The sequence below is a fragment of the Anabrus simplex genome, chromosome 11 (genome assembly GCF_040414725.1).
Source record: "Anabrus simplex isolate iqAnaSimp1 chromosome 11, ASM4041472v1, whole genome shotgun sequence".
Lineage (NCBI taxonomy): Eukaryota > Metazoa > Arthropoda > Insecta > Orthoptera > Tettigoniidae > Anabrus > Anabrus simplex.
Window position 1 is genome coordinate 111544393 of NC_090275.1, and position 16540 is coordinate 111560932.

The 16540-nt window shown below is 38.6% G+C and overlaps 1 protein-coding gene across 5 annotated transcripts in view; it reads right to left on the reverse strand.

Annotated features, from left to right (window-relative positions):
• Positions 1 to 16540, reverse strand: part of LOC136883569 (zinc finger protein OZF) — a 110108-nt gene that overhangs the window by 49952 nt on the left and 43616 nt on the right. For all 5 annotated transcript variants that reach the window (XM_067155957.2, XM_067155958.2, XM_067155956.2 and 2 more), the window contains 2 exons: positions 13554 to 13643; positions 1762 to 1851 (listed from right to left, as the gene is read on the reverse strand). In XM_067155957.2, coding sequence (XP_067012058.2) covers positions 1762 to 1851; positions 13554 to 13643 — 180 coding nt within the window. The remainder of the gene's footprint in view (positions 1 to 1761; positions 1852 to 13553; positions 13644 to 16540) is intronic.

The window sequence follows — 16540 nt, forward strand, 5'->3', positions numbered from 1 at the left end:
AAGTCGAACAATCAATCAGAAAGGAACATCAAGTGTTATCGTATGTGCTACCGGAAGCAAAAAATGATTAACGATGTACTGCAATGCTTGCTGTAACAGCTGATGGCAGAATGCTTTCGCCTTACATTGTTCTAAAACAAAAATAATGCCTACAGCAAAATTTCCGTGAGTGATCCACGTTTGTATTCAAGAAAAATGGTGGATGGACATGTCACACATACAAGAATGGATACGAACAGTTTGGGAAAATCTAGCAGTGTGCCTCCTTCGATGCCCGGCCCGTCTTGTGTTGGACAGTTTTCTTTTCTTTGCCGGTACCGGTATGTCATTGTTATGACATTACATCAATTGCATTTTTATTAGTTCATGTTTGTTTCACTTCAGGTCGCATTATCAACTCGTAACGGGAAAAAAAAAAATTCCAGTGTCGGTACTTCAAACCCACATGTCTAACTTACCTGATGTACCCTATTTGACTTTTCAGCAAAAATCTCACACCAGAATTTTACGCCAAAAGATGATAACCGCAAATGAGTTGAATCAATTGTGTTTATATTATATTTGATGTGTCTTTTAAATGTAAATGAATTGTAAATAATTTTTAAATATCTGAATTCCTTGAATAATATACGCATACAAACTTTTTACCAGTATTTTTCACAAAAATGTGTAAATTACATGAGAAAATACGGTAAATAATTGTAAGGAATTTACCACTGTTACGCAAAATAACCTCTTCTACCTCTGAATAAGTTAGCTCAGCCTGTTGGGGCATGTCCAGTTATGGCTACTAGCTCTGGAGTTCGTACAAAGTTGGATTTGAATCCCCCATTGGACATCCTAGAAATGGTTTTCCATTTGTTTACCATTTAAACTCCAGGCCAATGTTGAGATAGTACCTTCCTCAAGGCATTGTTTGCTCCCTTCCCTAACCCAACCTATACAATTATACCCACAAATGAAACCCTCACACAGGGCTACAAGTAGCTAAACTGTGTGGGGTTTACAGGGAAAAGCAGCTACAGAAATGGCAATCCAGATATAACCTAGGACACTCTGACATTAAATGCCTTACACTGAAAAAGCCCACCCCTCCTAACAATAGCTAATGATTTATCTTTTGTAACTGGACTAGGAAATTATAATTCCAATACAATTCATCCCTTACCGGAAATTATAAACTTTCCAGCTAACTCATTCTTGGTTGCCAGTGTTTTGCCCCACTGTTCCAATTTGGGCTGATCAGTTGGTAATTAGCATATGAATGACCTGCATAAGCAGAACCATATCAGGAAGAAGAAGAGTTGGTAATTAGCACACCTACCATGACTCATGGTTAGTGCATGTAATGGAGGCCACTGCACAGCCTACCAGAAGCCTCACACAGTGCCACTGTACTATGGGGGAATTGATCTCTTTTACAAAAATTGATGCCGGCTATTCCATCAGGTAATACAGATTTTGATTCCTATAGGGAACTTGACACATTTGTCCTGAATGAGTAAATTCATAATTCCAATACAATTGGTCTGTAACTGGAAATTTTCCAGGAAATTATATCTGCAAAGAAGTCCAAACTTGTGTAATTTGGTATTAGATGTACAATTTCTGGTTGTGGTGAATATTTAATAACCTCAAAATTATTTTATTTTTTGTTAGAAAATGTTATAAATTTGAATTGTTATGTATCAAATTTCTCTGGTGTTTACACTCTAAGAGTAATGAATAATCTTACATATTATATTCTAGTTCCTCACTTACCAGGGAAGCCAATTCACTATTCTCTGGCAGCCATGTGGCTTCACACTTAATGAAGCCAGTATCTTCGACACCCACAGAATCCAGGGTTTCCTGAAACATCACCACCTAGTGCAAACATTCCCACACATTTATTCTCTCTAAAACCACATATACAGTAATATAATTTTGAAAAATAAGACTTATTGTTGTAACTATATTATATGAGGGATATAATACGGATCCTTGTAATTTAGTGCTATACTGTTTCTGATTCTAAATAAAGAAATTAATTTTTGTGTTAAGAAAACCAGAATTTACCACTATCATCATCATCATCATCATCATCATCATAATTTCTTCGCTCCAGCAAGCTGGGTGCGGTTGTGTACGAGCCTTCTCCAGTTTGTCCTATTCATACACAGATGCTGCTGATATATGCAACGCCAGTTCACATCCCTAATTTCAAGGTCCTTCGATATCTGTTTTTCCCAAACATCACGAGATCTTCGTCTTGGTCTCTTCCCACGAACGTTGTGATCAAAGTATGTTCGAGGAGTCCTGTGAGGGTCCATTCTTTTCATGTGACCATAACATTCCAATCTCCTGACTTCTAGAGTCTCCAGCAAGCTTCTTTCAAATCCAAGCTGTTGCTGGATAACCACATTCCTTATTTTATCCATGTTTGTTTTTGGTAGACAAGAACAGAGGAACTTCATTTCTTTTGCCTGAATACGACTCTTTGTTGGTCCAGTAAGTGTTGCTGCTTCCAGGCCATACATCAATATAGGTACTAGATATACTTTGTACAAGCTGATCTTGGAAGCAAATGGAAATGTTTCATCCCAAAGTATTTGATGTACAGCGTGATAAAATTTGTAAGCTTTCTGTATTCTGTTGCTAATCTCTTGATGTACTGTATGGTATTGTCTGATAGCAGAACACTACCTAAATACTGGAAGTTGTCTACAATATCCATCACCTCATCTCCAATTCTTAGATGAACAGTTAGAGAGTTTCTACTCATCACCAAGCCAACTGTCTTCGTTTTACTGATTTTGAGACCTAAGGTTGTAAAAGCTTCATGCCAGAGATCTAGTCTAGTTTTTACTTCCGCTTCTGTCTCACCCCATACCATTACATCATCAGCAAAAACCAGGGCATTAGTTGTTGGATCCTTTCTTTTAACCGCTTTTAAAACTTCATCCATTATGATAATGAAGAGAAGTGGTGAAAGACAACTTCCTTGCTGGACTCCACTCTTCGTTTCAAACCAACCTGACCTTCCATCCTGGACCTGGACACAACACTTGGTTTCAACATATAATCGTTGTACTCATGTTATGATGTAATCAGGCACTTTCCTACGTCTCAAACATTCTAGTATATGCCTGCGTGGTACATGGTCGTATGCTTTCTCGATGTCCAGAAAAACAGTTATAAGTGGTTTACTTTTCTCCAAATACTTTCCATAGAGCATTCTGGTGACAAAAATGAGGTCTGTAGTTGATCTATGAGGTCTAAATCCATGTTATTGTTCCTCAAGTGTAGTTTCAACATATTTTCTAATCCCGCTCTCAAGGATGGATTCGTAGATTTTGAGGCCATGTGACAGCAGAGTTATACCTCTGTAGTTGGTACATTTCTTTCTGTCACCTTCTTTCAACAATGGGATGATGACTCCTTGCTTTCAGTCATGGGTATTACATTCTCTTTCCAGATTCTATTTAGTACCCTGTACATCCACTGTTGTCTAACCTCTCCTAGTGCTTTGTTCATCTCAACACTTCATTCATCTGATCCAGTTGATGTGTTGTTTTCAGCTTAGATATTGCTGTCTCTACTTCCAACCATGTCAGACTAGTGGTATTTGTGCTGCCAAAATCATAAGGTTCGTCGTCTAATGGAGTGACATTTTCACAACAGTTCAGCAAAGTTTAAAAAATCATTTGGAACTCCTGTAATATTTTGGTCTTATCCCTAGTCACCTCACCATTAGGAAGTTCTACAGATTGGATAAATTCATTCTGAGTTCTTCTATTCTTAACAATACTGTATAACACTTTTTTATTTCCATCTTGCATTATTTTGGTAGCTAGATTTTTCTTGCATTTCTGCTTTTCAGCTACAATGAACTGTTTGACCGGTAATTTTTTTTCTTTCTGTATAGTGACAGCTTCCCCTCTATTTCACGTTCATCTCCCCATGTTCTTGCTTCTGACATTGATAGCCTTTTTAATATCATCATTCTACCAGGCAGGTACTTTAGGTTTTCTTATTTGACTCTGTCATCCACATACTTTTTCTGCTGTACCAATCACAACCTTCTTTAGAGTATCCCATTCTTCATCTAACAATTTTAGTTCTTCCCTCTGTAACAACCTGCGGACACCTTCCCTGAATTCTTCCTTTACACTTGCCTCGGTTAGTCACCAAGTTTTTATTTTTGGGACTTTTTTGTTAGAGACTTTGGGAGGTCTTTTCTCTGCAATAACTGCAACCAACAGTCTATGGTCTCCACCAAGGTCTTCACTTGGAATGACCTTGACATCATTGACATTTTTCCATACATTTTGATCTATCAGAATATAATCTATTACTGTACCTATTTTATCATCCCAGCTATATCTTGTGAATTTACCACTATAACACAAAATAATCTCTTCTACCTCTGAACAAGTCACTCAGCCTGTTGAGGCACGACCAGTGACTAACTCTGGACATGGTAGAAAGTTGGATTCGAAACCCCCGTTGGCCATCCTCAAAATACTTTCCCGTAGTTCACTGTTTCAACTCCAGGCAAATGCCAGGATGGTACCTTTCTCAAGGCCATGGTTGCTCCCTGTCCAATCCCAACCCATATAATTACACCTACATCCAAAGATACCCCTCTTACTCTTAGGGTGTGTCCAGACAGGATCCGTCTTTTCTGGCAATCCGTCTTTTCAGGCAACTGCGCTATGTGCGTCTTGAACATACCTACCTGTGTTAATGGAGGTGGCCGCACAGAATGCATGTGCGGCTTATTAGTCTTCTCCACCGAGTCCGTCATCTGTCTTATTTCAAAACAGTTTGTTTCTAGACGCAGAACGGACAAGACGCAGTGACTAAAATGAGTAGTGAGCCATGCAAAGAGGACATTATTTCACGGGTGTTCAAGTATCCGCCACTGTGGGATTCATCCAACAAAGATCACAAGGACCACAATGTAATCCATCGTATCTGGCGAGATTTAGCGACAGAATTAGGAGCAGACAAAGGTATGCAAATAATGTTATTAAAATGCATTTAATTTAATACTGATACTGTATTTAATTAATATTAAGTAATATTTCAAATTGTAATAATTCAGTATAGCAGAAGCAGAATGTATGTTTACAAAATGCAAGCACATGGAAGTTGTTTATCGTTCTATTTCTATAACAAACGGTACTGCCATGGAACTTCTCCCTCGGGACTACAAAAGTACAAAAGTACTGTGTGAATCTCTGCCTTATCAATTTTGCTGAAGTGGTATAACGGTTGTGAACTCTTATTACTGGAATATGGTCCACAGATGTTGTCTCACAATCGGGCAAATTATCTGTTGATGTTACACCGTCATGAGTCATCACAATGTTATGAAGGCTGCTTTAACTATTGACACAGATGTTTCTACACTTGTTTCTATAGCTGTATTAAGCACTCGCCATTTGGCTGTAAGAATTCCGAAACTGCATTCGACCATTCGACGGGCTGATGCCAGTCTGTAATTGAAAATTGTTTCTGAATCCCCCAGTGATTTTCTCGGATATGGCCTCATGACGTGTTCCATCAATGGATAAGCTCTATCGGCTACAAAAATGTACGGTGTTTTACATGTTGTCCCCAGTAAATACCCATCTTCAGGAATATTCAGGCAATTACTTTGTAGTTGATCATACAAAACAGATCTTCTGAACACTCCACCGTCACTTTCAGTACCATAGTCACCAATATCCAATACAGTAAATTTATAGTCCGCATCACTGACAGCTAATATGTTGATGGAATAAAACTGGTTGTCGTTATAATATTTCGATCCAGATCGAGGGGGGCACTTGATAACTACATGCTTGCCATCCTGGCTGCCTAGGCACTTGGGAAAATTCCACTTTACTCAATATTGTTTTGCTATGGCAAGCCACGTATCAGCTGTTGGTGTTGCAATATACATACTACTTAACAGGTCCCATAGTACATCACACGTTTCCTTTACTATTTCTGCGACAGTACTTTTCCCCATGCGGAATGAGAATGCCAGTGCCTGAAACAAACTGCCTGTAGCCAGATACCTGAAACAATTCTTTTTTCAGAGAACCTCAAGATGAAATGGCGTGGAATACGGGACTATTACAGAAAGGAACCGAAGAAACTGGAGAAACCCCGATCGGGTGACGGAGCTGATAGCCATTCAACCTCCAACTGGCCCCTTTTCCCTCTGTTTTCATTTTTGAATGGTTCAATGTCTACTCCGCCCAGGACAACAAATCTTGAGTCAACAAGGAGTGAAGATGCACTGGAGCCAGCTCAAGAAACTATTGAAAATGCTAGTAATGACTCCGTTATGGAAATCAGTCAAAAAGCAGGACCCAGTCAAGACATCACACAAAACCCTAAGTCATTATCTATAGAAAGAAACACTCAAAGGCAAGACCTAAAGAAAAGAGGGACCGATCTGTACCGGCAGTCAATGTTGGAGTTTGAGGCTAAAAAAGTTAAGCTTCTTGAGAGGGACTTAACTGAGGATGAAGATAAAGATTTATTATTCTTTAAAAGCATGTTAAAAGATTTCAAATCCCTTCCGAGAGAGAGAAGAATGTTACCAGAGGTGCCAACCTTTGAAGGGGGCTATCAGTAATCCCATTTTTAACTCCCCCCCCCGTTGTAAACGTTTACGAGTTAAATCCAAAGCACCCGGTTTGCCCTTTCCTACAGCAATCCATTCTAAAATATATCATATTACACAATCACATTTGCTCATTACCTGTTAGTTCTGCGATAAAAAATTCTTTGTAGCTTGTTTTACACCCAGCAGCTGCTTTTCGGTGTAGGTTTTCTTGAAACATACCTCCGCTTGAGATGACATGTTCGTCTTCAGAACCATAAGTGATTCCAGTGTGGATGTACTTAATGTAGGCCTGAATTCTGTCTGATTTTTCCTAACAACACTGAAAACTCTTTCTGTGGGAGAGTTACTATGAGGTACGCTTAGTACTGCAAATACTACATTACTTAAGGTTTTATACTTAATTTGCTCACTTTCATTTTTAAGCTTTGCAATGTTGCCCCAGTTCACATCAATGTTAGGTCCATGTACAATATATTCCGGGAAAGTATCACACCGGTAAACGGCAAATTCCTCTTCACATTTGTCATGTTCACTTTCTTTGACCAAAGTTGGGAATCTTCGAACAAAGTATTCAAGAGATGAATAGGAAACCTTCATTCTGAGAGAGATGTCTACAACTTCTGCATGATGGAGAAATTCATCATCAAGGGGGAAATTTCCTGATAATGTAACTGCAAGCTGCCATATAAAACTCTCTTACAGAATTATAAAACATCTCTTCATCACAGTCATTATCCTTCAAGTATGCCCTAGCTTTTACTCCAATTACAAAGTCCTCATTGGTTTTCTGGTATTTCTTCTTCTTGAATTCAGCACTCAAAAGGGAGGTAGATTTTGACTGAATAGAACATGGCTGAACAAATCTGACCAATAGGTCAGTTAAAAGACCAGCAAGTTTCCACCTAGGAAGATGTATGGCTGGAGCATCTTGTTGCAGAAATATATTCACTGAGTTAAAAATGGGAAGTGTACTCTGAAGAAAGTAGCAAAACAGTTTTGTGTGTGGGTCTTGTATGAAAGATTTTACAGTTTCAAACTGCTTGGTGGTCTCATTTTTATGGTGGATCTCACTATAAAACATGAATGTCAAAGCTTCCCACTGCTCAAGAACTCTGTCAATAGACTGAAGAAGTGAGAGCCAGCGGGTATTAACATATTTCAAAATTTTGTGACCCTCCGTGCCACAAACAGCCTGATAAACTTTTAGAACTCTTATCAAGATAGTAACATAACTGAACCAAAATGTTCTCTACATTAATTGGTAATTGGGCTGCTGCATTTTGTACACAGATGTGTATGAGATGAAATGAACAACCTGGGACATAAACAGAAGAATACCTGTCCTTCACAAATTTGGCAACACCTTTATTTGCCCTTATCATTGTGTATGCATTGTCAGATGAAAAAGAAATGCAATATTCCCATGGAATGGCTAAAGAAGACAATTCACTGTTAATAACACAGAAAATTCCCTCACCTGTATTGTCGGTACTCTCTAACAATGACAATAGAAGAGTTGATATTTGGCCTCTCTGAGCATTAAAGAAAGAGACAACTATAGGATAAAGTTTAACTGCATTTGAATCCGTGCTACCATCAGATGCCAAAGAAAAAGGTGTTATTTGCAAAAGTTCACTTATTTCCTTTTTCCCTCAGATGCCATGTATTGAACTAAAGCAGAGGTTTTAGTTCTTGCACAGCCATATTTCTGAGATATTTTATAGTCGGGGAACATTGGTCTAAACAAATTTCCAGCATCATCTGAAACAGATAACGGAATATTATGCTCCAAAAGAAATGATGTGAACAGCAATTCGGCATTCGTCACCGCAGTTTCATTACCTTTTACGAAGAACGATGAAACAGACTGGTTTTGTAATTTTGATTCACCGTATGTGTGATGTTTCTTGGATTCTATGTGTCATCTGCAATCCTCACGTCCACCGTGAGACACAGAAAAGTCAAATGAACACGCACTGCAGAACACGTGGTTTTCACTAACACGAGAAGCAAGTAGGCATGGCCATTTCCTTTGTGTAACCGCCTCGATATTTCTGTAACATTGCTGTCTTCTTAGAAGAAGATGTAATTTGACAATTGCTCCGCTTCATTTTACAAAACCAATCACTTCTTTTCGAATCAATGACTAGGATAATTAGAACTGAAATGCGCTAAATATACCACTCGTTCTACACACCGAATGCGCGCACTGGAGAACTGCAGCAGAGCAAGGAGTAGCGAGTAGCAAGGAGCAGAGCCTACCTCACGGCCGACTTGATGCGTCATTCTAGCTAAGAGAGCAGCGTATATTTATGTAGCTGGCCGTAATTTCACAACACTCGCAGGAAACAAAAGGAAGTGATGACCAAGTAACTGGCAAATATGGTTAGTTGCCAACTTACAAACATTGAAATGAGGAGGATTGACCAGTTATGTTCTAAGGGATTGAACATTTTTTATTTCTTCCCCTTTTTTCGTAGAAATTAATTTTTATCGTGACAATGTTGCTTTTTCGTAATAATTTCCCCTTCGACCGTAATGCCGTAATCACGAAGTGAAATCCACAAACATTACGGACAATCCATAATAGTTGGCACCTCTGTATTACTAAAGCTTAAATTTCAAGAGATGCTGTACAAGGAAATTACCGGTGACTCAGTACCTGACGGATTAAATCAACAACATTACTCCACGTCACCAAGTACAACATTATCAACATGGAGTGAACAGACTGACACTAGTATGGTTGACTACCAGGCACAGTTCTCTTTTATTAATAATGAATAACTCACAGTGAATTGCCATTATTTTGTATCTATCTGTACTTAATTTTTTAAAATAAAAAGTCAATGATAGTGAAACCCTAAAGAAAAGTCCTGAATGTAACTACTAGCCTTTCCTCCATAGAAATTGGATCACGGTAATTTCATTTCATTTTTGACAGTCTGTCTCGAATACTCTCATGAATAATGTGAAAGCAGTATTTCGACATCCTGAAGTACTCAGCAAATTTTTCATCGCGCTTCAAAAGTTTCGGAAATAATGTATGGTATTCGCCATAACTTCATCTGATATAGATGTTGATTCCCAAATGGAATCTGAAATTTTTTGTTCCGAATGAGTAAATTTATAATACCAATTAATTAATTAATTAATTAATTAATTAATTTTGGTAATGAGACAAAGTCTCTCATAGTGCATTGGCACTGCCGGTGGCTATAATTAGCCTACGCAGTGGCCTCCACGGTATGCACTGGCCAGCGTATTGGTAGGTGTGCTAGGTACCAACTGATGAGCCCAGCCTGGCACACGGGGCGAAACGCTGGCAACCAGGAATGAGTTAGCTGGAAAATTTATAATGTCCAATAACGGACCATATATATTGGTATTATAACTTCATCTATCATTATTTATTTCATGACACCAACTTCTCTCTTCACACAAACTTAATTTCAGTGCAATATTTTCACAGAACAATAACCTCTGTCCTATCCTTCCCAGTGGCATGGTGAAGACTGAGAAAACGGATGACTGATCCTGTGTGGCCACGCTGTATAAAACTGATAAGACACTGTTGTATAAAACGCATCATGACATGTTGCACGCAGCGGAATGGATCCTGTCTGGACACTCCCTTACACAGGGGTACACATAGCTCACTCCCAAGGGGTATACAGAGAAGAGAAAAGCAGCTACAGAAGTGGCAATCCAAATATAACCGCAGACAATCTCGGTGTTAAGAGACTCAAGCTAAAATAAAACACCCCACTTCTTCTATCCAAATTTAATCATTTATCTTTTGTAACAGAATCGAGAAGTTATACCTGTAAGAAGACCAAACTTCTGTAATTTGGCATTAACACATTGCAGACGGGAGACGAGTTAACTCATCTTTGGCTGGCCGAGTGTTGGGGACATGAGACAAGTTAACTCGTCTTCACGAGACTCGTATGTTTGGTGACACCTGTCAAAACTTCTGAAACTAGCTGGCAGTCAAGGTCACTAGAATCTCAGTTTTGAAGCTTGTATTCCATGATAGCTTTGCGTTATGTTCTTCTTCTGCTTTATGATTCATTTGCTAAATTTTCTGACCTCATGTTTACATCATTCAAGGACCCATGTGGTGGGTAAGATGGTGCTTCCCAGACTGAACACGAGCTTAGATGCAGACAAGCTTTTTAATTATATCCAGATAAGTAACCGGATTGCCCCAGTGATGTTGAAGAACGCGATGTCAATGTTGAAAGCTATTCTAAGAAAAGTGTTTTGGTTGATAATAATGATGTACGCCCCCCAAAACAACGTAGCGTACAGGCGGTCGAGAACGAGGCTGAAAGTGATATTGTGAGAGTAAATGGAAGTATATGCCTATTCATTCTGATGAATAGGTAGAAAATAATAGTTCACCGAGGATTTCCGAGGAGTTGCTGGCAAAATGGTAAAACTTGATGAACCTCAAAATATTGAGTAGTAGGGCTTAATTTTTGTGATGATTTCTTTGAACTTGTTGCTGAGCATACGAAATTGTATCACGAGCAAACTTCTTCATCACACAAAATATCCCTAAGAGCTTGAAGTGGCCTGATGTAACGACACAACACGATGATTTTTTGCTTTGTTTATATTGATGGGACAGGTAAAGAAGTTGTATTGGAAAGACTACTGGTCAACTGATCCCCTCGTTTAAACCACCATGTATAGTGAGTAGAAATAAAGGTCTCCTGTAAATTTCACCATAATCAGTACAAGGTTAATGAAGCTCGACTCGTTTGTTTATGTGCATGCACTGTAGCAATATGTTACACAGAAAATGGCCGGACACAGGGGTTGGGCAGTGTGATGATCACCCAGTCTGCAATGTGTTAAGTATACAATTTCCTGTCTCACTAAAACATTCCATAACTTTAAAATGATTTTTATTATTTTGTCTGGAAATGTTACAAATTTAAAATGTTATATATAAAATTTATTTGGTGTTTACACTAGTGACAAGCGATATTGTGATTTGTGAGTCACAGCGTGATTTGATACCATGATTTTTTTATATCAGTGATAACTAACCATGACATGATCACAATCACTCGACTGCACGTGCTGCTTATTTGTAGCTTGTGATCATGAGAAGCCCTTGTTATTGTGACTATGTCTCCGTGTAAATACTTACAAGACAATCATCCACGCATGGTCATATATGACAAATAGAGGAAGGGAGGTCCACCTATCACATATGATGATCATATACATAAGTCTGTATTTGGTTGCAGTAGAGAACATGATGGTTGCCAATTTACTTCTAGGTGCAAAAATATAATAATTTTTGCATCTAATTTTTTGGACAAGCTGAAATCCAACCAATATGTCAAAAATAAAAGGTTAGGACCACGAACACTGGTAACGGTCATCTTCTGTACCATAACCGATTATTATTTGGTATGTGCTAGAAAATTAAATTTAACACATTTGTCTGGCACAACTGAAGAATATAATAATGGATAACTCTGTTCTTGGCTACCTAAAGGTAAGGTTAGGATTACCAATGTACTTTCTTCCTAGATATATAATCATTTATCACTTCAAGAAGTATCGAAGCATCATGTGATCCTAAAGCAGAAAGTCACTTGTTAAAAGAAACTCAATTAATCTAAAACAGAGCAGAGGTGCCAACCTTTGAAGTGGATTATCAGTAATCGCCCTCCGCCCCCGAGAAGAATTTCGAGTCAAGTCCAAAGCATGCTCCTTCCTTGTCGATAATGACACCCCCTTTGTCCTTCCCTCTAGCAATCTATTCGAAAGTATACCATATTACACAATAACATGTGCACACAACCTGTCAGTTCTGTGATAGCTTGTTTCTCACGCAGCAGCTGCTTTTCAGCGTAGTTTTTCTTTAAGCATCCTTCCCACTGTGATGGTATTTTCGTCCTCTGAACCATAAGCGATTCCAGTGCTGATGTGCTTAATGTAGGCCTTACTTCTTTCCAGGTACACTTAACACAGCAAATACGACATTACTGAAGGATTTATAGTGGAGAAGGGCAGCGCCTGAGCTCCTTCATTCACAATGAATTTTACAGCGCTTGTGGGTAGCAAAGGAAGTCACGATCGAATAAGTATCGTTGCCAACTCACAAGCATTGAAACGAGGACGATTTAGGAGAAAGGCTAGAAAGGATTGAAAACTTTTCCTTTTATTTTTACCATTTAAAATTATTTTTTCGTGATGTCTGCTTTTCCGTAATAATTTCCCCTTTGACCGTAATTCCGTAATCGTGAGGTGAAATCCGTAATTATTACGGACAATCCGTAATAGTTGGCATCTCTGACAGAGCAAATAAAATACCTAAATCACCGCTTAATATGCCAATGAAACATTGTTATTTTAGTACTCTAGGCAAGTCCTGTGAATCACGATGCAATCTGAATGCATGCTTAAAAATAATACCACACTCCGACTCAACATGACAGTTTCCTAAAATTGATATTAAATTACTAGGTATGACGAGTATTAAGTTATTCTTTGTTCGGGCGGAATATGCTCGATTTTTATAAATACTTTATACTTACAGTAATTTGATTATCTTAAAAGAATTAAATTACAAATGTCCATATGGTTAACTAGGATAGTGATGCTCCTTCCTTTATCACACAGCTTTCCTTGCATACCATTACGGCAGTACGTTACAATATCATAGCTGTTTACAGTCGATGTTTGTGCAGTAACATTCAGCAGTTCAGTGTATGGGGTTATTAGGGCACGCGATGATAACACTGGAATGAAACCTTGAAATCACAGCTGATCATAGTGACAGTGCAGGAAGTAACATTCATTACTCGTGATTTTTAGATATAGGTGAAAAAATCACAGTTTGTGAAATATCGCCCATCACTACTTTACGCTCTCAGTCTACTGAACAAACTTTAATATTATTTACTAGTTCATCACTCACCAAAAAGGCAGGTTCGCTATTCTCTGGCAGCCATGGAGCTTCACACTTGATGAAGGCCGTAGCTTCCACACCAACTAAGTCCGAGGGTTCCTGAAACATCACCACATTATGCAAACAATCCCACAAATGTATTCTCTAAGAACTGAAATAACATGATATAATCTTGAAGAGGATCTTCTGCCTTGGTGTACTGAACAAGCTGAGTTTTTACCAGAATCAGCGGTTCAAATGGAGCTCCACACAGATAATACTGATGATGAAACTGAACTTCCAGTAAGAAACCTCAGTCAATGCACTTAGCTTCAACACCATAGCAGTTAGGCACGCTCACAGCCCTCCCAAGTCTGACAGCAAGCAGTCACCACTGATGTCAACGTCATAGTGGATATGAAACTTGGAGTACCAATGGACGGCACTAAAGTTGTCTGGGAAAGAGGTAAGGAAAAACTGCAGGACAAAATCTGTAAACTAGAACAGGCCAATAACAGGAGTGAGTTGTGATCATTATTGTTTCATAAGGTACGACTACGCAAACATCCTCTCTTAACAATAATCAGTCTGGCTCAATGGCTAAATTCTTAGCATGCTAGCCTATGGTTCAAAGCAACCCATGTTCGATTCTCGGCTGGGTCGGAGACTTTAACTTTCAATGGTTAACTCCTCTGGCTTGGACAGGCTGCATAATTGTGGCATCTTAATCATTAGAATCATCTCAGGTAGGGCTCCATTATGAGAGATGCAAAGGTCACCTATAGGTCGTCTAATAGTCTCTTTTTTTTTTTTTTTGCTAGGGGCTTTACGTCGCACCGACACAGATAGGTCTTATGGCGACGAAGGGATAGGAAAGGCCTAGGAGTTGGAAGGAAGCGGCCGTGGCCTTAATTAAGGTACAGCCCCAGCATTTGCCTGGTGTGAAAATGGGAAACCACGGAAAACCATCTTCAGGGCTGCTGATAGTGGGATTCGAACCTACTATCTCCCAGATGCAAGCTCACAGCCGCGCGCCTCTACGCGCACGGCCAACTCGCCCGGTTCTAATAGTCTCAACACTGAAAAAAAAGAAAAAAAGGTGACGTGTGTCTGCCTTGTCAAGAGTACCAAAATAGATAGATAGATAGATAGATTGAGAAAGCCTTTATTATCTATGGAGAAGTTAGGGCTCCTGGCCCTTTCTTACACTTAACCACACACATATTATTAAAAATATTTTTAAAAATTTAACTAATTGTAATCTTGCAGTACTAGATCTGAATTAAATTCTGTAATTACTACTAGCTCTGTTTACTTCTAATTGGTAAATACAGTACAGATGATTTTAATTTTATTAAATTTTTGATATACACTGTTAAATCAGAAAGTCATTAGATCCGAAAAATAACTTAATCTAGTTAGGATGAAAATTGCAGACTGAAAAGTTACAAAACTAACCTTAATTTGAATATTTTATTTATAGACCAATACGATCAAAATAATAAATTTGTTCAGCTCAAAAGACATACATAAGGCCTCTACCAAGGCCACATGCCACAAAAAGAGGAAGATAACAGCAAAAGAAAAGGAAGGGCCACAAAGCATGGGAAAATGAAAGACTACCTAGACCTTGCACACGTACTGTAATAGTGTCGAGCTTGGAAGATTTTTATCGTTTTTACAATTTGCTTTACGTCGCACCATCACAGGTAGGTTTTATGGTGACAATGGGACAGAAAGGAATTGACCATGGCCTTAACTAAGGTACAGCAACATCATTTGCCTGGTGTGAAAATGCGAAATCACACAAAACCCTTTTCAGGGCTGCTGAGAGTGGGGTTCTAACCCACTATCTCCCGGATGCAAGCTGATAGCTTTGCAACCCTAACCACACGGCCAACTTGTTCTGTGAGGTTAGAAGAGAACAAGAGCAGACCAAGACAAGAAAAATGTAACAGAGAAGCCTGGTGCAAGTAAGAAGAAGCAACGTGCGACTCAGCTAGGGAAACCGTGGCCACCAACCCAAGCTCTCAAGCCGAGAGCCCCCGGTGCCCCTACTATAAACCACTAAATGGTTACTTAACCACCACCATTAACTACTGATGCGTGCACACACACATGCACACACATACACACATGCACACATGCACACCACACACCAAAAATGGTTGAGTAATGAAAATACCATTTAAATACAAGTAAGTATATTCTTTTAGATCAAATCTTTTATAATGTTATTGTATATTAAATTGTAAAATAATGAAATTCTTGAATTGTACAATTTATATTGTAAGTTAGGTGTCCTCCTACAAATACCTTGGAGAAATCATACTACCATCAGGATTAGAAAGTAGGGCTAACGTAGGAAGAGCCACCAAACTCCATAAGGCATACAGACTAACTTAGAATTACTACAACAATGTATAATGCGAAATTACGATGCTACAAGACAGTTGTTTTAACAGAAGCTTAATATGCCTACGTCACTCTAAAATGATAGAAATTGAAAAGCAAGAAAGGTAAATTCTCCAGAAAATTTATGGTACCACGACAGAAAATGGAATGTGGATTAAGAGAAGAACAGTGGACCTCTACTCATTAACTGACAGGTTCACTGATTCTGAATGCAAGAGATGCCTGAAATTCTACGGCCATATCTATAGAATGGACAGTGACTGACTCGCCAAAAGATTATTTAAAGTAATCAACTCAAAGAAAAACTGGCTAGAAGAAATTAAGGCAGACCGCCAAGAAATGAATATCATAGACGATATCACAGAATATTGTGAAGCCTTTAGTACAATAGTAGCTAAGCATAAATTTGTGGAGACACCTAAAAAGAAAACTGGTACGAAGTGGTCTAAAGGACGTAAGATGCAAAACAACACATTTACAGAGATTAGAAGGATAAGAAAACGAAAACCGTCAAGCCAACGAACAACTTCAAACGCACTCTTTGAATGGGTATAATGAAAAAATATTAATAATTCTTTGAAAAAATGTACCACCGTTCATCT